Source organism: Hyaena hyaena, unplaced genomic scaffold (assembly GCF_003009895.1).
Source record: "Hyaena hyaena isolate Hyena2069 unplaced genomic scaffold, ASM300989v1 scaffold_1262, whole genome shotgun sequence".
In the NCBI taxonomy this organism is placed as follows: Eukaryota; Metazoa; Chordata; class Mammalia; order Carnivora; family Hyaenidae; genus Hyaena; species Hyaena hyaena.
The window spans coordinates 192,995-214,624 of NW_024081896.1; the positions used below are offsets into that span (position 1 = coordinate 192,995).

The window sequence follows — 21,630 nt, forward strand, 5'->3', positions numbered from 1 at the left end:
TTCTTTGTGTCTTCTTCAATTTCCTTCATAAGTTTTCTATAGTTTTCATCATACAGATCTCTTGTATCCTTGGTTAGGTTTATTCCGAGGTATTTTATGGTTTTTTGTGCAATTGTGAAGGGGATCAGTTTCTTGATTTCTCTTTCTGTTGCTTCATCATTGGTGTATAAAAATGCAACCGATTTCTGTACGTTGATTTTGTACCCTGCAACTTGGCTGAATTCTTGGATCAGTTCTAGTAGGCTTCTGGTGGATATACAGACACAATTTTTAAAAAATCACTGCTTTCCTCTTCATTTTTGTACCTCCACTGCAATCTGGTTTTATTCCTTCCCTCCATAGAAAGTGCTCTTGTCTTTCCTGCCCTCCTGTCACAGCTTTTAAGTACCATTCACAAGGCTGATAGCTTTGTGATTCTTGAAACATCCATTTCTGAAATGTCTCTAATACCAAACTCTTTTCCTTTTCCTTTAATCTCTCCAGCAGTTTCTTTCAGCCTCTTTTGCTTTATTTTCCATTATCTTATCTCTACATGTTGGAATTCCACAAGTCTTGGTTCTCTATTCTACTCTCTTTTTCTTTTGACACAATCTCTCTGGGTAATCTCATCTATTCCCAGAGAAACAACTATGATCTATATGGATTTCTGGATTTGTAGCTTTACTTCAGAATCCCCTCTGAAATCCAGACCCATATATTTAACTGCCTCTACAGAGTAGAGTAGATAGGTTAAAATCCTGGCCCTGCCATTTGTTAACTGTGTGACGCTGGGCAAGTTATCTAAGCTTTCTGGGTCTTAGGTTACTCAATTTATAAGGAAGAATAGAACATCTTATTTCTTCATTTATTATAAAGATTGAATGAGTTAGTATAATAAAACAGTTAAAATCGTTCCTGATATAAAATGTGAATGATTTGTCATATACACTTGAAACTTAACATACTCAAGAGGAAACTCTCGATTGTTTCTTTCACAGTTGTTCCTCAGATAGGCTTCCCCATCTCAATAAATGATACCATCTTTTAATTGGCTTACCTCTTCTCTTTTCTCCCTCTAACCCATTATCAAAATGAGTATATACTTGTGTAAAATATAAATGAGAATGTTTTTCTACACTGCTAATATTCTTCCAGTGTTTCCTATTATACTTTTAATAAATACAAATCCTTACATATGTCCCTACATATTCTGAAGCTTTGTACTCCATCTCTCACATATTACACATATACATCTTTCATGCACACATACACAAACAAACATGCACACACACAGACCACATTCACACATCACATAAAGATACACACATCAATGGCTAGATCCTGCCAATATAGCAGATTCCAATTTAAATGTTGTCTCTTAAAAGGGCACCTGGATGGCTCTTTGGCTAAGTGTCCAACTTCTGATTTTGGTTCAGATCATGATCTCACGGTTCATAGGCTCAAACCCTGTCACAGGCTACATGCTGACACTATGAAGCCAATTGGGATTCTCACTCTCCCTCTCTCTCTGGCTCTTGCCCACTTACACTCTCTCTTTCTCTCTCAAAATAAATAAATAAACTTTAAATGTTATCTCTTAGAAAAACCTGCTCTAACAAGCTTATCTATTTAAATAGCTTCATATCCCCATTCATTGCTTTCTTTCACTGCCCCAGATTAGTTTCTCTTATGGCCCTTATCCCAGGTTGGACTTATAGACATTGTGTCCATTGTGTGCCTCCTTTATCAAAATGTACACTCCATTAGAGTTTATCTTCATTTATCCATTTCTGTGTGTACTCAGCACCTAGCACAATGGCTGGTATGTAGTAGACATTAAGTGAATATTTCCTACCAGAATGCATGCAAGAATACATGAATGAGTGAATTTGCCCTTTTCTAGCAGCTATTCCAGAAACCTAGTTTGGTTTTTCAGGATTTTTCTTGTGATTTACACTCATATTCAGATAATTTTTGGGAAAAAAGTCATGTTGCAAAGTGTGATAATGAAGCATCATTTTACACCATTATCTATCAGTTATCAAGTCAAATTATCTTCATAATTAATAGGCTCATAAACATTATAGGCTGGTAATGAATTTAAATCCCCCCAACTTATGAAAACTTATAACTCCAAAAGGCCAATCTGAGAGAAATGAATCACAGTTTTGATCTTATTCTATCCTGGTTTATGTTTTTTTTCTCCAGGTTATAATTGTTTCATTACAAGGAAAGGCAACTTGTTAATTGTTTAACCATTATAATCTCAACAAGCACTAAGAACATTATTTCTTCAAAAATACCACTTTGTGAAATAAAGAGAGGAAGAATGTACGTGCTTCTTTTATCTACAGTTTAGGTAAAGAACAACACAAACTACATCTGAGTGTGTCTTACGGGCATGTTACATTTCCACATTTTTATCATGTTGCTTGATTGAGCCATCTTTGTGCAATTCAGGCCTTCAAAAACCTTCTCTTATTACATGAGTTTTATCTTATAAAGCATTTCTGCATCTTTATTATAGATACCTTGGATACCCTCTTTCAACTTTCATTTAATCCTCCTTCCAGCTGGAAAACAGGGAATGCCAAAAACCTGCATCTTCCAGACTCACTTGCAATATATTTAATTCTACCAATTAGGTACACCTACAGGAGACTGAGAAGTAGACGCGTTTTGGCACAGGTCACTCTGACGTGAGTCTGTTGCTTAGGCTGGCCTCAACATTTCCAGGATCTAGTCTGCGGGTGTTAAAAGGAGGCAGGTTTCATGACTGAAGCCACTTCCTGACCAACAGACAGGCCCTGGTGCTCAAGAGTCCAGTAACAGCCCCTCGATTTCAGTGTTCTCCTGGCGCTTCCAACAACCGTGCTGTGCGTCTGCTTTCTTGGATGAAAGCCCTTCGCTTGTCTTCCTGGAGTGGTTTGTGTGTCTAACACTGAAGTCTCATAGAAACACAGGGAGGTGTTGTTTTTTTTTAAAGGTTTTTATTCCTTTCTTGACTGTTTTTTTCATGGTGTTCAGACCTACCTCATAACATTAAAAAAAATATCTTGGTGATTATCTTTTGCCATTTCACAAGTGGCACAGATTTGTTTTTACCAGGACAATTTGAAACATATACAAAACAAGAGATTATTATAATGAACCCTGATGCACCAATTAATTACCCTGTTTCAACCATTATTAATTTGTGAACGGGAAATTTTATATTGTGTAAAATCCCACCTTCATTTTCCCTAGCATAGATCATTTGCAAAGTGTGATTTACCAGTTTCAGACAGTAGAGGCTCATTTATCACAGAATTTATGTCTTAGGTTCATTTGCATCTATATAATTATAAAATATGCATGTAATAAAATAAAAGAACAATATAATATATAAGTAACTTTATATGTTAAATAAATGTAAATAATACAAAAGTCAATATAAATATAATAAAATTCCATGGTAAATCCCATAAGTATGTAGGCATATCTTATGCCTTGTAAATTTTCTACTCTTTGGGGCTAGAGTAGTGACATCATACACTCTGCTATATTCCTCTATTTTAGGAAGAAATGACATATGTGCCCCAGCTCTTCAAGATTTCAGGTTATTTTCAATTTCTCTCATTATCTCTAGAAATTACTACTGTCACACTTCAAACTGGCTGTTTTTAAACCATATTGCTTCTCACATGAAAATACAGTTGGAGAATTATTAAACTCTAAAAAAAACAAGAGTTATAAACCAGCATTAATTTAATCTCTGTGTCTCTATCCATCTCTCTCTCCCTCTCTCTTTCTCTCTCTCTCTCTCTCTCTCACACACACACACACACACACACACACACACACACAGAGTTTTGAGTATTGGAGGGTTAAGAGCTTATAAACAAACAATTTACACCTATTTCCATTAGGAAGTTGAACTAATTTTAAGGAGCCAACAGTATTTTGTGTCATCCAAAGTAAACATAACAAGCAAACACACAGAAAAGAAGGTTCTAAGAAGGACAAACTTGCTTTTCAACCCTCGTTGAGCAGCCTCCCCAGGTATGCAGAGCACCCACCCAGTTATTTCTGTTTCAGTGGATAAGCACACGAGCACTGGCCTTGTAGGCAACTAATGGATGAGCCCGACCTTGTGGGGAGTGATATTGGCATAATCAGTTCTCTCGCCAGTGGAACATAACCTCACTCTGACATGACTGCTGGGCTAATAACACAGGTCTCCAGTAGCAGAGAAATATCAAATTTTCCCATCACTCACCGTCCATAAAGGCATATTGCCTTTCTCCTAAAAAACTAAAACCAAACCAAAACGACCACACACACCACTGAGTTTTGCCCAAAGTATTTTTCTGATTTTGCATTTGCAAACATATGACAAATATTTTGGAGATTACAATTCAATTCAAAACTTCTTTCTGCAAATACTTGGTAAAAATGATGGCCCAGAAAGGAGAACTTTGTTTCCCTTTAGTAACCAATTATGTCATAGATACACTGACCCAAACAACTGATTTCTCAGTATCATCATAGAGTCAGAATTGGACTTTCCCTTTCTTTTATTATTATTTTTTAAATTATAGTCTATTGCCAAGTTGGTTTCCATATAACACCCAGTGCTTATCCCAAAAGTGCCCTCCTCCATGCCTATCACCCATTTTCTCCTCTTCCCCACACTCCCCCATCCTTAATCAACCCTCAGTTTGTTCTCAGTATTTAAGAATCTCTTATGGTTTGCCTCCCTCCCTCTTCTTAACTATTTTTTCCCTTTTCCCTCCCCTATGGTCCTCTGTCAAGTTTCTCTTGTTCCACTTATAAGTGAAAACATATGGTATCTGTCTTTCTCTGCCTGACTTATTTCACTTAGCATAACACCCTCGAGTTCCATCCACATTGCTACAAATGGCCAGATTTCATTCTCTCTCATTGCCATGTAGTTTTCCATTGTCTAGATAAACCACATCTTCTTGATCCATTCGTCCGTCAGCTGATGGACACTTAGGCTCTTTCCATGTTTTGACTATTGAACCAAAGAGTGCTGCTAGGAACATTGGAATAAATGTGTCCCTATGCATCAGCACTCCTGTATCTCTTGGGCAAACTCCTAGCAGTGCTATTGCTGGTCATGGGGGAGTTCTATTGTCAATTTTTTGATGAACCTCCACACTGTTTTCCAGAGGGGCTGCACCAGTTTACATTCCCACCAACGGTGTAAGAGGTGCACTTTCTGTTTCTTATGATAAGGTACATATTTCGCCAGGGGCATAAGGAAAGTTTTAAATCAAACTGAAGGAATGTTCAATAACACAATGGATTCTATAATAATATACTCTTAATAACAAAAATTTGAATGCAAAGTAAAATATTTGGCAATCAGTACTCAGACTGACAGAACACCTGGAGTTTTCTTCTTGAACATTTCATGAATCATACAATCATGCAACTCTTAATTTTTTACAATTATTTTTACCCTGCTTATACCATGATGATGGGGATTTCCTGCAATCCCTATTTGCTACTAACTAGTTATCTAGTTTGGTATTCAAAGGTCCTCTTTTTCAGAATCTTTCAGCATCACTTTTGCCCTCCCACATAAGCTATACACTTCATAGAAAGAAAAAGGTTTTCACTGATGCCATCCAGTCCTTCTGTCTCCACACAATAGCATAACTTGAAGCTTTCTCTTCAAACTCTCCTTTATTTAAGCTTACCTACTGCCTCATTTTCGAGGGCATTGTTTCCAGCTTATTATTACACAGAAAGGATCTGGAAATTTCATTCACTTTAAGTGTTAATACGGAGAAGAATTAGTTTGTTACCCCATACACACAGGCCTAGGAGATTTGCATTTTAATAGAGGACAATTCCTTCATAACTCAACAGAATGGAGTATCTCTAATGGTGGAATTTCAAGCATCACTGACACCAGTGGAGGAAATATTTAGGGTGAGAACACTTAACACCAAGCCATAATATCTCATAATATGAGACAACTATCTTTTTCACCTAAACTTAAGCTTAACCCGAATAGAAGCCGGTATTCATGTCTGAACAAGAATTAAAGCACGACTAAGTATAAAGCAAAAATCTAAGCTGTTGAACAATGCTCTTTCTTAATGGTCTGCATTACTCTCTCTGAGCTTCTTAGCTTTGTAAAGTGATGTTATTATACTACGTAGCTCTTCTCAATTTCATTATGTCTTCACCAGGATGGCTTTAAAGTTCTCTTCAGCCTCACTAAACTTTAGACAGGCTTCTTTCTGACCTTAGGCTCTTGCCCTCTCTTTTCTTAGAGCAATTACTTCAGAAGACTTGTAATTGTAAATTCGTTCTCTGCTCCTTTCAGACAGAAGTCTTTTCAAAAGGCTCTTTCCTGGTTTTCTAACTCAAGAATATCTTTCTCAGGGAGCAAGAAGACATCCCTTTGAAATGTAATCATCAAGAACAATAGTACTTCAGTCTCCCAGTTTCTGTGGGATAGTTAAGAATCTAACTCCTTTGAGTGCCTTGCTCCAAGCTGTAAAACCGCACTGGTGTCCAGAAGTTGAGAAAACAGTTTACTTTTGCTTCGAGTCAGGCCCATTTGCACACATGTGGCCTGCAACCCTCCACCCAATTGCAGCTCTTAACAACTCTCCTGCTCTTCGTTTCAGTGAAATTGAGTTCAGAGTGAGTTGTGGCCTCTACCCTCTTTTGTAACAGCCTTGAATAAAGCCTGCCTTGCACTTTTAATTTCACCCAGATCAAAGTTTGCTTTGACAGCCTGCACTTGCACAGATTTAAGTATCTATTCCAGTGTGTTTACATTGCCCCAAATTCTTCCACGAACAAACATCGTGAACATAATTTGACTAAGGAAACAAAGTACAATACCTTTTTTTTGGACATCGATGGCAGTTTCCTTGTCAGTTTTCTTTTTGACATCTTCTTTTTCTGGTAACAAAATGAGAAAATTGTAGGTGTCTGTGTAATTCTTATATAATTCGGGGCACACATGACTGCCATTATGGACCCAACTCATCTTTTATAGAGTAATCCTAAATCTGTGCCATAGTCGTGTTAAATATGAGCGAACTAACACTTTCCTAATGGAATAGGGGCTCTGGTGTGTTTTCTCCTCAGGAAGGGAGAAAATCTGTGCTAAGCTCTAAAAGAAAATTTTCATGACAATGGAAACATTAGATGCCATTATCAATTTTGTTATACTTCAATAGTTTTTCTAAAGGACATTAAAATGAATATATTGAAAGTTATCTGGACTATCAAGCCACTGGAAGCACGTCAGAAGCTCAAAAATCTCTGGAGCTCATTTGAGACTCTAGATGCACTATTTGAAAACAACTGTCTAAAAGTAATAGGGGCACCTGGGTGTCTCAGTTGGGTAAGCCTTTGACTTCAGCTTAGGTCATGATCTCACAGTTAGTGAGTTGAGTCCTGCGTGGGGCTCTGTGCTGATAGCTCGGAGCCTGGAGCCTGCTTTGGACTCCTGGAGCCTGCTTTGGACTCTGTTTCCCTCTCTCTCTGCCCTGCCCCATTCCTGCTCATTCTGTTTCTCTCTCTCTCAAGGATAAATAAACATTTAAAAAGTTTTTTAAAGTAACAAAATACAGTTTATCAATCAACTAGGGTTTTTTTTTTCTATATACATTCAATAGTTGCCCTTTTGATAGACAACTTTTTATTAAACTGAATGAATTGAATAGGAATTTCATATTTGTATTTGTAGTCAAATGTACTGGATGAGAGAGAATTGAGTACCACTTCTCAGTAAGAAAAAATTCAATCTGTAACAATTTGTAAAAGTGTTTAGACATGAATTTTCTTTTTAAAAATTTATCAATTCAACCTTAATTGGAATATTTATAAATTTCAAGACTATTAATAGAAATAACAATAAAATTATTAAGAGAATATCTTTCCTAGTAAACAAGAGATTTACAAGTAGCATTGTAAAGGGATATTAATTGGTTTCTGTGTTAGTTTTTAAATTGCTCACCTTTCTTTTTTGTTTCAGAAGTCACTTTCTTCTCAGCTTTCTTCCTTTCCTCTTCTTTTTCTAGAGAAGAAAGTTGCAATTATTTCCTTCAGGAAAATGTAGTACAAAGGAAAAACCAAGATTTGAATGAAGGATTACCGTTAAGTCACTTCTGCCTCCAGATAGCTTTGTGACTTTGAGCAAGTGATTTAATCTCACTAAGCCTTATTTTCCTCATTTGTAAAATAATAGTATTCCCCTCAAAGTTAGATAATATTTACAAAGCACTCTGCACAGTGCCTGGCTCACAGTAAATGCATAAAATTGTTGGTTGCTAATATTGTTTATAAATAATGAACAAGATCCTTTGAGCTTTCTGAACCAAGCAATTGTTTGGAGCCTAAAGTAAGATATTAATATATGAAATAAAAATATCATGTCTGGGAAAGATACTGAAGGTAAACTAAAAAAAAACAATAGTTTTTTGTTTGTTTGTTTTCTTTTCATATGTTCAGTTTCATTAGAAATAGTACATGAGGCCATTAGTGAGATCTATTTTGATTTAACCGTTTGTCAAATCTGCTTCTTGTCAGCAGGCATTTGGAGTCTGGTGACATCTGTCTGGCAGTGTGTTGGGGACATACGTTCCACTGCCCTTTCTGAGTGGTTGTGTCAATGAGGCTGCTCACACTCTTTGCACCCAGAGGTTTGTAGTGAGCCTGGGTTCCACACAGAACAGCATGTGGTGCCTCTGGCCTTCTTCATGGAGGAGGTCTTTTTCAGAGATCTGAGAAAGTCTTAATCTGAGGAGCAGAGGGAACCTCAAATGCCTAGCCATTGCCATGTTAACAACTGGTCATCTCTGGACATTGTTCTGGTAAGTGTACTCATTTCAAATAAAAAAGTCATGTAGAAGTGGTTGAAATGGAACATTCAGTGTTTCTAGGTTTGAGGCAGCTATAAGTTCGATTAATGTTGGAAACTGACTAATTTTTATCCTCAACGAGTAGTGCTATTTACCTTATATTTGAAGCACCTTTGTATCTGTCGTTTGTCTCTCATCACACTATAGATGCCAAGCATTCAAAGATTTTCATTACCCAGAGCTATTATGAGATGGTTACTGTGATGAAGAAATCCAATGCATAGTTCCAGTAAGAATGTTGAAGTTGTCTACTAATGACTGCATCTCATTAAATATAGGAATTAATTCATTCCCTTAGGTATAGAGATTTTTTACCTACAAGATCAAAGACAACACTTTCAGTGTTAGAAGTATAATTTATAAAGAACCCCTTTTCAAGACTCCTAGAGATAAGCTAGTGTCGTAGGGAGAAAGATATTCACACTCTGTCTAAATGTGTCTGCAGTGTGCCATTACAGCTGCCCAGTCAGAAGTAGAAAGTCAAGAAACCTGATTTTGATAGTTTCAGAGTTAGAAATAAACCAATTGAATTCCACTTTGCCTTTTCCTAAAGCTTTATGCATATTTAATATGCAAATCATGTTTAAAATTCTGAATAAAGATACTTTTGATTTAAGTATTATTACTTTCAGCTTGTCTGGGGGAAATTTAACATAACAGGGCATTTTCCATCTTATCTAAATAAATGCATATGCCAGACAATTGAATTGGCATTTGCTAAACATTTGTGCCAGAAAATGGGTTCATTAAAATACAGATTGCTTGTAAATATTTCTTAGCCCATATCAAATATCTAGACTGTAGTCACAATAAGATCACAACTCAGTATCCAAGTCTCTCCATTTCATAGTGTAGATGAATAAGTATTTCATTTAAAAGTCATGCCAATTAGTCATTTTTACATTGAACTTCAGAATGAAAGTAGATATTTGAGATCATAGATGGAAGACATTCTTTTCATTTTTTTTTTTTAAAAAGAGAATCCTCCTGTGCAGTAAATTCTGCCCTTTAAATTAATATAACTGGAGTTTTATTGTGGTGATACAGTATTCCTGCCTTAGTTCAGATTGAATTAATGCTTCCATTTACACTCTGCCTGTGATTATGGCCATACACCGAGAGAGTCATGAATAAAAGCAGAAGTCCACAAAAAGCAGGTATAAATAATGTACTTTAATAACATTTTTATGAATTAGACCTTTAAGCTGTCATTATGGGGCTTACTTTATTCATGGTGAATTCACTTAAAACATCAACTTGAAGATTCTGCATTTCTTCAAGCACTATTGTCTCTATTCTATAGGTGATTTGGCAGCAGTGGAATTAATGGAATTATAAAAAACACAACAATTTAATTACATCCTGCTAGGAATATCCTGCTTATTTCTTTTATGAAAATCCTTCTTCCCCTGACTTTTATCTCCCTCGATTCAACAACGCTCTTCTGTTTCCGCCTGACTATGCACCCAAATATGTAATTTCTTCCTCACCCTCTCTTCCACGTTGTTGGCTATTTTGTCTGTGGCAGCTAGGTAAGACTTAGAACATTTAATACCACTGGTTTTCAGAGGGATAGCAGTCAAAGGGGTCTGTAGAATGTGAACTTATCAGTCTATTGCCTCTGTCTGGCAAAAGGGTCTTCCATCCTAAAATGATGGCTCTATCTGGCAGGGATCACAGGGAAGTCTAGTTGAAAGAGAAATCCTCTCCACAACGAGCAGCTCTGAGCCACAAATATGTTATTAGCTTCTGCATAAATTAACATGAGATGAAAGAAAAATTAAATGACTTACTTTTTACTTTCTAAGCCCTTACAATGGGCTTTTTTCTTGCTTTTAAATGTTTTTATGCCATCTCAAAGGCAGAGAATGAACAATAGTTAATTATAATCGTAAAGCTTTCTAAGATGCCTGTTTCGAGCAAAATGGGAAAACAAATGCAAATGTTGAATTTTCAACTTATGTTTTGTCCATCCCCTCTTTTCCTTTCTACTGTAGGGATTATCCAAATTTTATATGCCAGATGGGTGCTTCTCTTCTAAACCTCTATGGCAAGGATGAATGTATTCTTGGTCCGAGTCAAGTAAATAAAGGGAGTGTTTCTTCTATAACAATACATTCCAACACATCTTGTCACTGTCACTTTATTTGTATAGAGTGGCAGAAGTTGGCCTGGAACCCCACTCATTCCATGATCATGGGAAGTGTCACACAGCAGATAAGTTCAATGACACCAGTGATTATTCTAGTTCTCCATTGTTATCATACAAAAGCATATGCAAGGAGAAAGCATGGGCACTAGCCTGGGTGACCTTGGTCTAAATTCTGTCTCTGACCCTTTCTGGTTATGGGAAATTGGGCAATGTGCTGTGTCACATTGAATTTTATTGTCCTCATTTGAAAAATGGGACTAATAAAATCTACTTGGCCGGTTTGTTGTGAAGAATAGAGACACTGAGCTGAAGTGCCTAGACCAGAGGGAATGTTCATAAAATGTTGGCAGCGAGTAACTATTACAATATTTTTAAAATAATAAAAATCTGACCACGCATAATCTTCAGTAATTTTTCTAGATATGACCTTTATTGATCTATTTAGGTAAATGCACATTAATTCTTATTTTTCTGTATAAAGAGAGGCTGTGTCTTATATACTTTATTTTGAGAAATCTCAGGAAAAAAAGTACATCAGTAGTTTTAACATGCTATGAAGGGGTGCTGTGCTGGAATGAAGTGGATTCTAGTCTTGGTTTCGCTATAATTAGTAGCTGCGGCCTTATGTAACTATGAGTAACTCTTCCATCTTCAACCATAAAAGGCAGGGGAATGGGTAGAGCATATTTAGGGCCCTCTTCACCCATGTATTCCTTTATTCTCCAAATGAAGCATGCTTCTTCTTGCATTTATTTCTTAATTTTGTTGGGAGCAGGCAACTTAAGAAGCTTTAGCTTTGTAAATAACTACTGTATTGTCTCTGGCTTTGCTGCAGCTTTAAAAAACGTTAAATGTGAGGAAAAGTCTGTTTTTAAGGCTTTAAATAAATATGTATGTTATGTATAGCACATATATGAATACATCTACATGAATTATAATGTCAGGTGGTGATAAGGCTCAAGAAAAGAGCTTGTTTTAGAAGATTAAGGAATCAGAAGTTTAAAGGAAGCATTGCTTTTTTTTTTTTTTTTTTTAAGGAAGAATGGTAAATCTTTCAGGTTGGGTAAGCTTTGAAGAGAGTCTTGAAAAACAGCAGGAGAGCTTTGGTCTATCAGGGAGAAGAACTTTTGAGGCAAAGGAAAAATTTCTGCATCTACCAAGACCTTGAACATAGAATTTGTTGTTCATGGTATGACTGTCCCATTTTATTGTAAGATAAGAGGCCACTGAGAGGCTTTGAGCAGAGAAATTATACGATGCTGAGTTATGTTATAAGAGGAACTTTGGCTGTCACTGGATGGTGTTAAGTGACCCACTGGACTTTGTGATCATATTGTAAAGAAGAAGATTATGAAAGTAAAAGAATTCAACACAAATACACACACACACACACACACACACACACACACTTTTTTTCTTTGTTTTCTTCCTCTGAATTTTATTTGGGACTCTTGAAGGAATGTAACATTACAGAATCATGGTAGGAGTGCCTCACTGTACATTGTAATTAGGTTGCTATGGCAGCAAAGCTCTTTAAATTAAGGATTTCACTTGAATTATCTGGCATAACTAAACTGGCCTGTCAGAACCTGAATCCAATGTCTTTGCCTTAGCTTTTCCTTTAGTGATAGCTGAATTATTCTTGGAAGCCAGCTCTTCTCATTATCGGCTAATAACAACAAACCATTCACAACCAGCAATTCTATTGCACCTTTCAGTGACTACCCAGAGACTTTTAAAATTACAGTTTTCTCAATCAGCAGATGTTTATTTTGCCTTAAGTCAGACCCTTTGCCAGGGTCTATAGATTTAAAAGACCCCCTCCAAGAATACTAGGTATGGAAATAAGTGGGGAAGTTTACAATTACAATAAAGACTTTGAAGGATATTCCAGGTAGAATCTAAGGCAACCGTCAAAGAGGTCCAAAACCAAGGAGGCTGAGTGAAGCTTGCAAAAGCTACTTCTGGTGGAGGTAAGCACAGACTGAGTCTGAAATAGCCTGTGGAGCCTGGTTCTGACAGAGGATGCCCAGCGTTATTACCAATGTGGGCTGAAGGAACTGAGGTGCAGAAGGAACTGAGGTACAGAGTGACTACTTCTGTCCTGCAGATACCAGTTGAAAACTTTTTTTTAAGTTTATTTATTTTGAGGGAGAGGGAGAGGGAGAGAGAGAGAGAGAGAGAGAGAGAGAGAGGCAGAGAGAGGGAAGAGAGAATCCCAAGCAGTTTTCTCACTGTCAGCCCAGAGAACTGTGAGATCATGACCTTAGCTGAAATCAAGAGTTAGACGCTTAACTGACAGACCCTCCAGGCACCTCTGAGAACTCTTAGTGATATACTACCATTCACAAAGGAATTATCCCAAAGAACTCTAGATCGGATCAATGTAAATCCAAACTTTTTCAAAATACCCTAATACAGTTCATTAAGCCACAAAAGGATTGTGAAGGGATCTCCATAATTATTTTAGATGGTCAGAGCAAGGCAGAACTAGGTGTTTACTTTTGGTTGGAATGTCACTCATTTCAAGGTGACGGGAAATCACACTAACAAACTAAAGTACATGACCTTACAGGCAACAGAATTTACTTGGTCCTCAGGTAAAAAGTCTTTACATCTGTGACCAGGAAGAAAATCAGCTCAGGAAAAAGACACTAGCCCAGCTTCCCAAATCTCATAATTGACTAAAAAGGAGTCCAAACTAAAGGAGAAGCACACATCCTGTTCTCACTGCAAATGGAAAATAAAGCTTGGGGTGGATGTTTTCTATTAAAAACTTGCGAGTGAACTGATCCCTGGACAGAAAAGAAGTTCTAGCTTTTGCCTTATGTTGTCAAACTTATCTTTCATCTCCCTTATGGCTGAAGTTCTCAGACATTATAACAATTTTTTTCTACTTCTGAATTTAGTATACAAAAGGGAATGCAAAGAGAAAAGATTCTTTGATACCTTTCAAATTGCAAAAAACTTTCTTATGTTAATTAAAATTGATATTTAAAACAGATAAGGTAGCTTTCCTCAAACCTTTCAAAAATGATAAAAGCTTCTTAGATAAGTGATTGCATTACTTTTGAATGGGTTACATTTATACAGTTGAAGGTTGCCACATCTATTTTTTTCACTTTTCTACCTAGAAGTGAAAGAGCAAAGACAACCTCAGTGTGTGTGTGTGTGTGTGTGTGTGAAAGAGAGAGAGAGAGAGAGAGAGAGAGAGAGAGACGAGAGAGAAAGGCTCTGGCTTTTATTTTTCCCTCAATGTGTTTACATTTCAGAAAGTAAATGCTCAAAGTTTATTGACTTTCACTAAGTGAGAACTTTCCATCTCCATACACATCTCTGGATAGCTTTCTATAGTACAGTTACATTTTGTTGTTGTTTTATTTTTAGTTTAGTTTTGTGTTTTAGTGCTCCCTACATTTAGAGACTTTGGAAGAGCTCTTTTAACCCTTTAAAGTTTATTTTTATGTGGAATCATTGCTTCCTCAAGATCTTTTATTGTAAATGTTTCCGATGTGTCTTTCTATAAAGGTAAGAAAAACATAAAGATAAGATTGTTTTCTAACACTTTTTCATTTTCAATATCATATTATTTACAAAAGATTACTTTTTCCATATTTTCACTTAATGTTTTTTTTACATTTCTCTGTATCCAAAAATTGATTGCAACATTACTTCATTATATATGGAATGTTAAGAATGCCTAGAGAGGCTCCTGGGTGGTTCAGGCCATTAAGCTTCAGACTTCAGCTCAGGTCATGAATTTGAGGTTTGTGAGTTTGAGCCTCCTGTCGGGCTCTGTGCTGATCGCTCAGAGCCTGAATCCTGCTTTGGATTCTGTGTCTCACTCTCTATCTGCCCCTACCCCATCCATGCTCTGTCTCTGTCTCCTTCAAAAATAAATAAACATTATTTTTTTTTAAAGAACGCCTAGAAGCATCAGAAAATTAAACGTTTCCTATTGTGATAAAATCATCAATATTTAGAAAAAAAGCTGGTCATCATTCAAAATTGAAATAAATATCACTTTATAGCACCATTTCAAAGATGCTGCTAATTTTAAAACAGATCCTTAAGAAGTTAGGACTCAATTTACTAAATGAATTTAAAAGACTGAATAGTTATGTTCAAAAACAATTTGACTTTAAAATTACTAAAAGTTATTTGGACACATGTATAAGTCTGATTTTCAGTGGAAACCTTTCAATTCTTAAAAATATGTCTAATGGACATCAACATTAAAAAGGAAACAAGTATCCTTTCAATGAGTACAACTTTAAAGTTGTAATCATTTTAATATGTTGAATTTGGGTTTATTTTAACTCATGGCCTACATAAATTTCATCATCTCTCATGAACTATACCAAAGTAGTAACAAAGCTTTTTGTTTTCTCTTTCCACATATAAGGTCTATTCTAGTAGATCAAAAATTTTTACACGTTTAATGTTGAAGACATTAAACATAACGTTAAACATCAAACAAATACATTAAAAGAATAAATCCTTTATTACGTGAACAATTGCCAAGACTCTGCTCCATTTGGTTAAAACTGACCTGGCTTTAAAGATGCATTTTGTTCTCCAGAGGAAGAAAAGTATCTTTTGGAATTGTAACAAAGGCACATAATACAAAGAAACACTTAGGTCAAGCTGACACAAATAACAAATAAATGTTTTGTAAAGAAAAACTGATCCTTACAAAGTAGAGCTTTGGACGGATCCAGTTCTTTTTTTATAAAATGCTTTATGAGAAAAATTTGTTGGCATGAGAGTTTTTAATCAGAATGCCATAATAACAAAGCTACTAATAGATCATGTTCACACATATTCGCAACTCACGTCCTTGACTTCTCAGGTCCTTTATAGATCAAAATACAGGGAAAAAATTATTTTTTTTGATACCATGATAAAAGTTATAAGAGAACAAATAACAGATCCGAATCAACAGACAGCTCCTTTACTGTTTCCTGTTTTGTGGGTGCCACTCTTGATCCCCACTGCAAACACTCAAACTAATCAAATCGGGTAGACACCCCTAGCTATATGGTGAGATATGTAGGGGTAGAACAAACTTCTCTTACAGATAGGTCAACAGGAAAAAGTAAACGACTGTCACAAAAAGTCTAATAATCAATAATGGGAAACCAAAACCAAATGACAAGAGAGAAATATTCTAAGTTTAGAGATGCAAGTTTCTTATGAAATCTATTTAATACTTAAAATATATGTATATTTTGTAATCTATGGGAAATTCCCATTTCTTTCCAGTTTTCTTTCCCCCTTTCTTGACATTCTTCCAGCCGGCTTAAGATAGTTTTTCTGTGTGTGTGTGTGTGTGTGTGTGTGTGTGTGTGTGTGTGTGTGTGTCTCCCTCTGCCCCTCCCCCACTGTGTAGGCTTTCTCTTTCTCTCCTCTCTTTCTCTCTAAAAAAATAAAAACAGGGGCGCCTGGGTGGCTTAGTCGGTTAAGCGTCCGACTTTCGCTTAGGTCATGATCTCGCGGTTCGTGGGTTCGAGCCCCGCGTCGGGCTCTGTGCTGACTGCCAGCTCAGAGCCTGGAGCCTGTTTCAGAGTCTGACTCCCCCTCTCTCTCTCACTCTCCTGCTCACGCTGTCTCTCTCTCTCTCCTAGAAATAAATAAAACATTTTAAAAAATGTTAAAAAATAAAAGCAAACAAAAAAGAGTTATTTTCCAATTTCCTCCTAGGCTTATCGAGGATATTACATGCATTATTTTACAGAATTTTGATGATGTGTTTTCTTAATGAAGGACATAGCTCTGACGGAGCGTCTCTCTTACAGGGCTTTTGGCTTTGTAAGCCTCTTCATTCCCCTACCTCTTCAAGCCTAGGACTGATACAGCCTTCCTGTTTTTGCTAGCCCTGGCATGTCCCACTGTACCTCTGCATCTTGATATACCAGGGACCCTTCTATACTCAACAAGCCCCAAACTGAGCTCATTATCATCTCCCCAAAGCTGTTCGTATTCTTAATGCCATTCATATACTCAGCGCAGACAGGCTTTAGCAATCATGCTCAACCCTAACACTCACTGCTAGTCTTAAAATAATGGAAACAGTCTAAACCTGGGTATGAGATACACGGCTTCTAATTCCAACTACAGTGGACCCTTGAACGACATTTGAATCACACTGGTTCACTTACAAGTGGAATTTTTTAATAAATAGAGTACAGTAGTATAAATATATTTTCTCCCTTACGATTTTCTTAATATTTTCTTTTTTCTAGCTTACTTTAAGAATACAGTATATAATATATATAAAACATGTATTATCAACTGTTTATGTATCAATAAGGCTTCCAGTCAACAGTATGCTTTAATAGTTAAGTTTTCATGGAGTCAAAAGTTATACATGGTTTGTAACTGCATGGAGGGGGGCGAGGAGTACCTTAGACCTCCACATTGTTTGAAGGACAATTGTATATCACTCTTATAGCTGTGTTCTGTTAGTGAGTTTACTTGATTTCTCTGATCTGCTCAAAATTTTAAACTTATGTGAAATCATATTCACTGCTTGGAGTTATTTTGAGGGTTAAATGGAATCGTTTAAAAGAAAAGTAGCATAATTTTCCCACACGAACAGTAGCCTCCTATAATTGTCTCATCTCCAGACCCACGATCTCCACCCCTCAGCTACCCATCCTTTCTATAGCTGTCATAAGAAATCTAAAATGCAAATTGGATCTTACTCTTCCTTTGCTCAATTGCTTTAGAAGCTTCACACAGTCTGTGAAGAGGTGTAAAATCTGTAGCTGTGTGTACAAAATCCTTCAGGATATTAACCAAATTGGCTTTTTAATAATTTTTTAATGTTTATTTATTTTTGAGAGAGACAGTGTGAGTGGGGGAGCAGCAGAAAGAGAGAGAGAGAGAAAGAGAAAAATAGAGAGAGAGAGAGAGAGAGAAGACAGAATCCAAAGCAGGCTCCAGGATGTGAGCTGGGGCCCAAACCCACGAACTGCGAGATCATGACCTGAGCTGAAGTCAGACGCTCAATTGGCTGAGCCACCCAGGAACCCCTGAGCCAAATTCTGTATTAAGAAATTATATAGAGTTTCACATATACTGACTAATGCCACTAACACAATTACCTTATTATCATAGACACCAATTAAAAACTTAACATACGATTTAATAATTTATTATACATATAAGAAAAATTTCCTGATAAAGAATAATAATAATAATAGCAAGCAATGGTTGAGTACCTAACTGTGCTAAAAAATGTGCTAAGTTGATATATACATTATTTATTTAAAAAAAATTTTTTTAATGTTTTATTTATTTCTAGGAGAGAGAGAGAGAGCGTGAGCAGGGGAGGGTCAGAGAGAGAGGGAGTCACAGACTGAAACAGGCTTCAGGCTCTGAGCTGGCAGTCAGCACAGAGCCCAACACGGGGCTCGAACCCACAGACGGCAAGATCATGACCTAAGTGAAAGTCGGACGCTTAACTGACTAAGCCACCCAGGCGCCCCAATATATACATTATTTAATTCAGTTGTATTAAGTTTCTAAGTTAAATAAGTAGTGAAAGTAGTTTGGTTTATATTATTTTATCAAAATTATAACTAAAGGTCAGTTCCATTAAAAATTGCTGACAGATATAAGTTTATTTCACCACCAAACCAAAAAAAAAAATTACATTAGCCTAAAGTTCAATAAAATTCATTGTGTCATAGAGTTAATGGAATAAGAACTGGGGCCAAATTTCTATTTTATTATTTTCTGCTCTTTGCTTCTCAGGATATATCTCCTGAAGAGCTAAGGTGATAAAGTTCTTGGTTTAATAGAATTGTAAATAAAACATTACTAGCTCCTGTAGAACATTGTCCTCGGATACATCCTATGGTAAGAAATAATCTTATAAGAAGTTTCTTATAATGCTTCTTTCTCCTCTATACAAATCCTACCAACCCACTCTTTATGGCCCAATGCAAGTCTTGTGATTTCATTGCATAGCCTTGCCTCACTCATATCTCATCTTCCTCCCAACTTTTACAGCCTTTATGATCTGTACAACTCATTTCTTTACATCAGTAAATAATGCATGAAAGTATTATTCATTGCATAGGGGCATGCCTGGTTGTCCCAACGAGTAGATATCTCTATCCAGACCACAACCATACTGTAAAGATCTCTAGTAGCTATTTAACCACTATACAAAGCCATGAAGTCTTCCCTCTGCTCTTAAGGCAGTTAATCACCATCCCACTGGCCTGAAAACAATAAGCTTGAAATCTCCAGGTGGAAGCAAAAAGGTACTTAAAAGACCATTTAAGGCCTGGCCCCAACTTTACAGGTGAAGAAATGGAGATCCTAAAAAGTCAGTTGATTTGTCAAAAGTCATATAACTGATTAGTGTCAAAGCTGGGATTGGAAGCTGAGTCCTTGGTCTTCCCTCTAGAGTGCTTTTGCCCACATATGGATGATGACATTTATTATGTTATTTACAATTGTCATACTAAGTACGAATTGTATATTTAGTCAAGAAGACAATAGGGTATACTGTATTGATTTCCCTTATTATATTTGCCTTTATTTATGCAAATTGTATGTTTATAATGGAATGTTAAAATTAACTTAAGCATAAGATATATAGTTAATAAAAAATCATGTAACTTCTTTCCACATATTTGCCACAATAGACAAGTTGTGACAATTTTACACTAAATGTTGAATAATAACATGTGGGTAGAAGTCTTCTATTCTTTAGAGAACAATGACAACAAGAATCATGAAATTTTGGGAGATGTCCATGTTGAGTAGTGGGAAAGAAAAAAATCTTTTCTCATTGTTGATTAAAAAATAATGGGATCATGGGGCGCCTGGGTGGCTTAGTCGGTTAAGCGTCCGACTTTCGCTTAGGTCATGATCTCGCGGTTCGTGGGTTCGAGCCCCACGTCGGGCTCTGTGCTGACTGCCAGCTCAGAGCCTGGAGCCTATTTCAGAGTCTGTAACTCCCTCTCTCTCTGACCCACCCCTGCTCACGCTGTCTCTCTCTCTCTCTCTCTCTCTCTCTCCTAGAAATAAATAAAAAATATTTAAAAAAAATAATGGGATCATATCTGGTAACTGTGCTTCTACTAAGATTTTATGAAGCAGCTTTTTTTGGTGATGGGGTGAAGATGGAAAATGTTGCCTGAAGCAGTTTGTTGAATCACTGAGGATTCTGTCTGAGAGCAGTCAGGGGCTAATTCCTCCTGAGAAAGACAGTTCTGATCAACATTTGATGATAAAATGGCTAAAGGGAAGAATAATCTGATGGTAATATAACAGTTGCCATTTCACTGGGGGAGGAGCTCAGTAGATCAGCTCCCTTATTGAAGTAAGTGGTAGTTTTAGTGGCTCTTTGAACTTGCAGGCTTTTCAGTCCCAGGGGAGCTCCCAGTGGACATGGGAATTCTGTTACAAAATGTAATGCTGTTTTAGAAAGAACGTGAGAATTAATATTATATTTAAGTTAGTCCCTTTTAAATCATATCCATAATTAACTGTCAACTGACAATGTCAGAAATGATTACATGACATGGTTGTTACATGTGATTTGTTTAATGTTATTGTAGCCAATTTTCTATGGCCAGACATAGTCTAAAACATATAGGAGTCAAAGGAAACACGTGAGTTGGTATACAAATTTAGTCTTCACACCCAAATATTTAAAGCAATAGAAACTTCATTATGATGTGCAAAGCATGTGATGTGGGAGAGGAGGGAAACTGAAGGAAGGCAAGACACATCTTCAAGGCATGAGACAAATAGCCTGAGAAGCACACCAGCATTTCCAAGAAGGAAATGAGTGCTGTGAGAAACTGATTTTCTTTGTTTTAAGTGCTATGAAAGCACAAAGGAAGCTTTTAAGGGCCTCACAGATATGAGGGCAGTTTCACTCATAACTAGGTCCATGATTTTTAAAAATCTACTGTTAAAATTCCAAATAGTTTCCAATGTCTTGTGAACAAACTTAATAATTCAGTGTATAGATAAGTTCTACTTTTTTAAAACCAAAAAAATGCAAAATATGTTTAAGCTCCTACATTTAACTGTTATATCTGTATATCTCAAATCAAATAGCACACGTTAGTGCCACACATAAGTGGCACTAAAAAAACCTTTTTTATGTGAAAAAAGTTCTTTTTTACATAATGCCATTTTCTTGCAACTTGGTCCTAAGGAAGTTCCAGACTAAAATAGTGCATCAAGGACTGTGCATAATCAGGCTCACTAAAAACAGCTTGATTAATACTAAATATGTCCTAGTTCCTAATCAATTATGTTAATGAAGTTGCAGGCACATCTGCAAGCCTTGACAAAGCCCATGATCTGGGTATCGCCTGGTAGCATGAACTCCTTGGGAACCTGTTCAGTGCCAGTGTCCTCAGTGTCAAGACTCCTTCTCTGGAAAGTAAAAGCCCTGTAATCCTGAGACATCGTTATGTTATTCACTTAAACATCATACTGGGTTCCATGATAAAATTTCAAATTAAATAGCTCTTTAAATAGAACAATGGAAACCTAAGTGTCCTACTTTACAAATGACACATCCCTTTCCAAGTGACAGACTGATAGGCAAAACATTTACTACTT

The 21,630-nt window shown here is 36.5% G+C and overlaps 1 protein-coding gene across 1 annotated transcript in view; it reads right to left on the minus strand.

Moving 5' to 3' along the window:
* TRDN (triadin) overlaps positions 1-21,630 on the minus strand; it is a 307,272-nt gene that overhangs the window by 181,003 nt on the left and 104,639 nt on the right. Inside the window, exons 11-13 of the mRNA XM_039223086.1 lie at positions 10,367-10,371; positions 7,973-8,026; positions 6,850-6,909 (exon numbers count right to left, since the gene is read on the minus strand). Of these exons, the coding sequence (XP_039079017.1) occupies positions 6,850-6,909; positions 7,973-8,026; positions 10,367-10,371 (119 nt within the window). The remainder of the gene's footprint in view (positions 1-6,849; positions 6,910-7,972; positions 8,027-10,366; positions 10,372-21,630) is intronic.